The sequence below is a fragment of the Diplotaxodon limnothrissa genome, linkage group LG22, assembly GCF_057381915.1.
Source record: "Diplotaxodon limnothrissa isolate DT_005_m linkage group LG22, D_limnothrissa_male_GT1.1, whole genome shotgun sequence".
In the NCBI taxonomy this organism is placed as follows: Eukaryota; Metazoa; Chordata; class Actinopteri; order Cichliformes; family Cichlidae; genus Diplotaxodon; species Diplotaxodon limnothrissa.
The window spans coordinates 7,819,934-7,825,742 of record NC_140616.1 but is presented as its reverse complement, the minus strand read 5'-3'; the positions used below and the strand labels follow the sequence as shown (position 1 = coordinate 7,825,742).

At 37.3% G+C, this 5,809-nt stretch overlaps 1 protein-coding gene across 1 annotated transcript; it reads right to left on the bottom strand.

Annotated features, from left to right (window-relative positions):
• Nucleotides 1-1,249: 1,249 nt before the first annotated feature.
• On the bottom strand, nt 1,250-4,738 carry LOC146609320 (intercellular adhesion molecule 2-like). The gene is made up of 7 exons (XM_085346991.1): nt 4,708-4,738; nt 3,746-3,868; nt 3,495-3,587; nt 2,442-2,498; nt 1,964-2,236; nt 1,475-1,804; nt 1,250-1,263 (listed from the first exon to the last, which is right to left on the bottom strand). The coding sequence occupies exons 1-7, from the start codon at nt 4,736-4,738 to the stop codon at nt 1,250-1,252; spliced, it is 921 nt and encodes a 306-aa protein (XP_085203117.1).
• Nucleotides 4,739-5,809: the final 1,071 nt, after the last annotated feature.

The following is a 5,809-nucleotide window of genomic DNA, read 5'->3' as shown; positions in this document are numbered from 1 at the left end:
CTCATCACCAACTGGCCGAGGCAGATGGCCACCCCCATCTCAGAGCCTGGTTCTGCCGGAGGTTTCTCTCTTTTAAAAGTGAGTTTTTCCTTCCCACTGTCGCCAAAGTGCTTGCTCTAGGGGATTGGAGTCTTTGTGCATTATTGTAGGGTCTTGACTTTACATTATAAAGCACCATGAGGGAAGTGTTGTTGGGATTTGGTCTGTTTCTTAACTCAAAAAGTCCAGTTACAACAGGACATTTTGAGTTAAAAAACAAAAATAAAAAAATGAAAAAAAAAAAACTTTGAATTTGTGCTTTGTTTCATTTACTATTTAAGAAGTTTGTTCTTCCTGCAACTTTTACAAACAACAAACAACAAATAGCTGAGCTGTTGGATTTACTAAGTGCATCCAAGAATACAAACAAGCAGTCCTCACACACATTTGAATCTTTATAGCTTACTGAATATTCATCTCTTTACTTTGTCTGCATGTGTCCACTTTTTTTCTTTTTCTATTTGTATTATTCTCATTTCAAAGACATTCAAAGCTATTTGGAGACATGCAGAGTTCCTTAAAGATGAACCTAATATAATTACACGAGTTGTTTAACTGAGGTAATCACTCTTTCCCCCACAGTCCTACGATTTTTCCCTTTTTCTGTAAAGCAATGCAAATACATTTTTAATACTTTCAGTCAAGTATTTAATATTCATACAGGAATAAACTACAACAGAAACACAGTCACAAATATAGGCATTAAATATACAGACACCATATTTACATACACATTTAGTACAAATATAATGTTTAAAGGGAGTCTGATTCTTCAACTGATAAACATTTGTGTAGAATATATATGTACTGGAAGTGCAAACTGATGGAGGTCAAATAACAAAGTGTTTGTGAATAAGAGCAGAAATGCGAATAAACATGAAAAAGACTTTGAGGTTTACAAAAAGGTTTGACAGCTGTTGAATGCAAGGAGAGAAACATTTTGGACTTTTAACTGTTTCTTAAGTGTTACAGCACGAACTTCTCTTATGGCTGTTCATGCTTTCGCAAAGTAATTAAGTGAAAGAAAAACAACTAAATGACAGAAAAGTTCTCTTTATTTACTACTATAAAATACTATACTATAAAAAAATGACAATGGGTCCACAGTAAGAAAAAGTATCTGATGACCCATCATAGAGGAAGGAGATCCTAGCAGGGTCAGGAGTTAGAACAGGATCCCCAAAGAGTGAATAAGATCAATCTTACTGTTTCAATGAAGTCTGACTGTATATAATATAAAACACATGAATTATTAACAGCAATATTTCCAGAGGAACTGAATGACGGTGAGGCGAGGGAACTGAAGCTTGTGTCCTGAAGCAAAACAAAAACACAGGACAAGGCTTTATGATGGAAATGTCTTTTTTAAATAAAAGCAAAAAACAAAAATAACACAAATATAATCTAAAAGAAATGTTCATTCTTTTATGCTCACAGTAGGCTGTAACATTGACACTTTCTGATGTCACCACTGGAGGGGGCTGTGGTCCAGCTGGTCTCAGCTCCAGCTTGGTTTCGCACCAGTACTGGGCTCCATCATCTTCTCTATTGGAGGTGATGTTCAGAGTGAAGGTCTCATTCACGGGTTTCTTCTGTTCACTGTTGGACTGTAGGTGACCCAGTGCTGTGTTTCCTCTGTAGAAGGTCACAGTGAGGCTTTGAACAGGAGCTACGTTCTGTACGCTACACTGCAGGGTGTACTGCTGATTCTCAAACATCATCTCAGTGTGGTTTACAAAGCTGATGGAGGCACTTTCTGGAGACTCTGAGACGACAGGGAAAGAAACAAAAATGTAAAGAACAACATGTAAGCTAGAGGCTTGAAAACATCAGCAGAATGACTTTATATTTACACATACAACAGAAATCAAATTCCGATTATAAATATAAAACTCACCAGCAAGTGTCACATGAACATACTTACGATACACATTTATACTGAGAGTGCTATTATAACACTGATCACCAGCATCAGTGTTATAATAGCACATGACATATGTTTCCCATTCAGTCAGTTTGTCAACTGTCCAGAACAAGGTGGTTATATATTCTGTGACTTTTCCCACAGCGTGCTCCAAACCAGAAAGATTTCCATGGCATCCCACCTCACATACAACACATGTAGCATTGGCTGGGTCACCATACTTCACTATCAGTGCAGGTGGAGTAAACACAGGATTGTTTGTGCAGCTAGAATCTGTAAGAAACACATTAAATGTATGAGACGGCACAATTAATATCAAACCGAAATGCTGCCAACACTCACCATGTTGTTATTTTTTCGTAATTTATTACAGATTTTCTTGTAGATAAAAAAAAAAATAATGTGCACTTTGCAATTTAACTGCTTATTTCGTTCACCAGACACTGACACCTGAAATAAAAGCGAGATCAATCCTTACCGCAGCTGGACACTTGGTGGATGCACAGAAAAGTAACTGAGGAGGAAACCAGACGAAAAAAAATGGTCAAATGTCATGATGAAAATGTTCAAACACAAAGTCCAAAGGTGGTCAGAGAGGGGATGGGCTGGTTTGTTTTTCTGTTGCAGAAGAACAATATTGGCAGTCTGGCCTGTTTTACAATGACACACCGTCTCTCTTTTCTTAATCTTGCAAATTGTGAAAGTCAAAGTGTAGCAAGTCACCGGTCAGGGAGCCTGAAAGAAGCAGGTCAAGCCTGTCTCCTAAGGGGGTTCCCATTTATATTTCCACCCACAGTTCATTTTAAATTGACTTTACAGAACATAATGTGAACAAGTGCAGAGTGCTGTAGAAATCTCCCCCTGACATACACAGCACATATAAAAATAATCTTCAATAATAAAAGAAAGATTAACAAGTCGTTATTATTCGTTTAAGAATCAAGAGTGTGAGAGGCAGGAGGTGCTAATCAAATGCACCTGAATATTTGATCATCAACACGTGGGATCACCTGTGTAAAAGCAGAAGCTTTATGCTATATGTTAGACTATACAGGCCTTAGTTAGAACATTAAATCGCTTTGCAGTCACCGTGAGTTCCTTTGTATACTCTGACCGCTTGGCTGAAAAATACCTCTATTGGAGTAAAGTCACTTAGACACATTTATTTATGTATATAAATTTATTTGTGTATGATTATAGGTAGTCCAGATTTAGAGGCAACAATACTGAATGTTTGGTAGTTCAGACTTAAGGAAGAAAGTTATGTGCTCATACGTCACAGTAAAAATGAATGGGCGGTACATTCCTTTCCTCTTCCCTTCCTGGAGACCTTTATCACTGTTTTCTAACACTCCTCGGATGCTGCCTATTGTAAGTACCAAGTTCCAGCCTTGCATAACAGTAACAACTGTATCAGTTGTCCAAGGAGCTTGGAAAGAACAGCGTCTGGACTTCTTTAAGCAAGGCTGGATTAACATCCAGCTGAGAGAACTCTTAACAGAGTTAAGAGAGTCCCAGTCTCTCTGCTTACCTGTGAGATTTTGATTTTTGATGACACGTTCACACTCCTTTTTGAGACCTTGCAGATTTTTTAGCATTTCCTTTGTTCTAATGTGTTCAAAAGCTGATTAAAGGAAATCAAAAGTTCATGTTAGTCGACAACTCTGGTAAGAAAGAGTAAAACACATCAGCTGGACTAAAACAGCTCAACCAACTGAAACTTTCATCATCATTAAATCTACAGTAAATCAGGTCATTCTGTTGAAGTGAAACGACACTCACAGAGACGATAAATCACAATGAAAGCAACTGCCAGGAGGGAACCGAGAACCAGCAGGGCAACTTTCTCTGTTGTGACCTTTGACCCTCTTTTTGATTTTGCATGTTGAGAGTCAGGATCTTCACCTGATGAAGATTTAGAGGAAATAGATGTGCAGAAGTTAGACAAAATAATAACCAACTATTATACCAGCTTTTTTGTAAAGTACTAAACAACCACAATGAACCAAAGTGCTGTACAAAAGAATAATTATATAAAAACACAACTGTGACACATGATCCCACCAGACTCCAAACAGCTCCACTGACGTCACATCAATATATCTGTCTGTATTCTGTAATATATTTGGATTTCAGTTTTACACAAAGTTTCTAATGTGGTTTAAAAGTTGCTTAAACAATCTTTCTTACAAGGAAAGGAAAACCACAGTTCAGTAAATGACAATGTGCTCATAGCAGTCACATCACACATCCTGTCCCCCTCCTTAAGCACCTTGAAATCATTTGATGTCTTTAACTGTGTGTTTATCTATTATTTCTGGCAATACTTCACCTTAAAGTGTCAGTTTACCCTGAAAATAAATACAGGCTACATATTTTTTCCTCCAGCCTGTAGTAATATGTATACAAGGTATGAATTTATATTTTGTAAATGTATTATTAGTATGAATGGCCAGATCCTATTAGTATTTATAGATATTTAATTCATGGTTGACATACATTGTAATACAGTTAGGTGCATATACCACAACTCTAGTGCAGAGAACCACAACTACATTAGACCAACAGGAAATATGACTCTTTTTTTGTTCTTTCATAAACCTTCATGAAGGTTTCTTTGCGTCTCTTACTCAGTTGCATGTTAATGTATTAAAACATACTTAGTCTCCAGTTTGGGTTCAATTTATATGAAAGGACCACTCGGATCTGATTAACTGATTTACCACCAGATTTAATGTTCTTACCTTCTATGTAGCTCTGTGGACGGCTCGTCATGCTGAGATCCTGACTTCAGACTTAGTCACTATCTCTGAATCACAAAAATACAACAGCCTGGTGTTATTTCTCCTGTATCTTTACTGATTCAGTTTGCAGAGTCAGAACATCAAATAACCTTGTGAGCATCAAGACACATACTGAATGTCCTCTGCACCTCACTGGTTTGGGCTTTCAGGAAAAAAAAGAAGAAGAAGAAAAGAGAATTGCAACACTTACAACACTTCCTGTGGAAATGTGGAGATGAGCAGGCTTTTTACTACAGCCTGGGTCCTGCATTTTGATTTCTCATTTTATTCAGATTAACAAATAATTTCTTTTGACTTGAACTGAGGTCACAGATGATGGTTTCCTGTGTTTTCATTTATTTGATTTAAAGATTGGTTTTATTTTCATAGATGTGGACATGCTGCCCTCTGTTGGAACGGCAAGGGGGGTTACTGCCTCAAAAAAAAGTATTAAGTAGGACTTTGAGTTCCAGACAGAGAAAATGGCCAGTAAAGCAGGGATGAAATATTGCGGTTCTGGACTGCATCAATATTAGTCTTTTCAGTTTTGCATGTAGAAAATGGCTTTATTGGCAGTAAGTATTTAATAGATGGTTGTAACATACACTGTAGTTGAGTGCAGATACAAGAACATGTATCTGTTACTTCATGTATATTTGTCACAGTTCTACATGCTTTCCACAGCTGTATTACACCAACGTCTCATGTGCCAAAGTGCAGGATGCAGGAGACATAACATGAAAGCACTTTATTACAGTTAGGAACTAGGAAACCTAATGCTAAGGTTACATAAATACATAAGAAGGAAATGGGCAAAGTGGAGATACCTGTGGAGAAACAGCTGAACTGAATGCACTTAATGACACAAGGGGAAGCAAAACTGAACATGATGCACTTAGGACAAGAGACTATCACAATAAAACAGGAAACACAGGGTATGACACATGAACCTGACAAAGGCACAAGAGAAACATGGTAGTTTTAAGTAGTATTATTTTCATCTTTATCACACCACATCCAGCATATCTTTAAGAAAACTTATGCAAACTCACTCTGCATGTTG

Excerpts from the sequence above, each read along its gene's own strand:
- LOC146609320 (XM_085346991.1), bottom strand. The coding sequence starts at position 4,738 with ATGACGAGCCGTCCACAGAGCTACATAGAAG. Across the intron at positions 3,588-3,745 it reads CATTGTGATTTATCGTCTCT|CTTTTGAACACATTAGAACA; the intron begins GTGAGTGTCGTT and ends TCCTTTAATCAG. Across the intron at positions 1,805-1,963 it reads TCTCAGTATAAATGTGTATC|AGTCTCCAGAAAGTGCCTCC; the intron begins GTAAGTATGTTC and ends CTGTCGTCTCAG.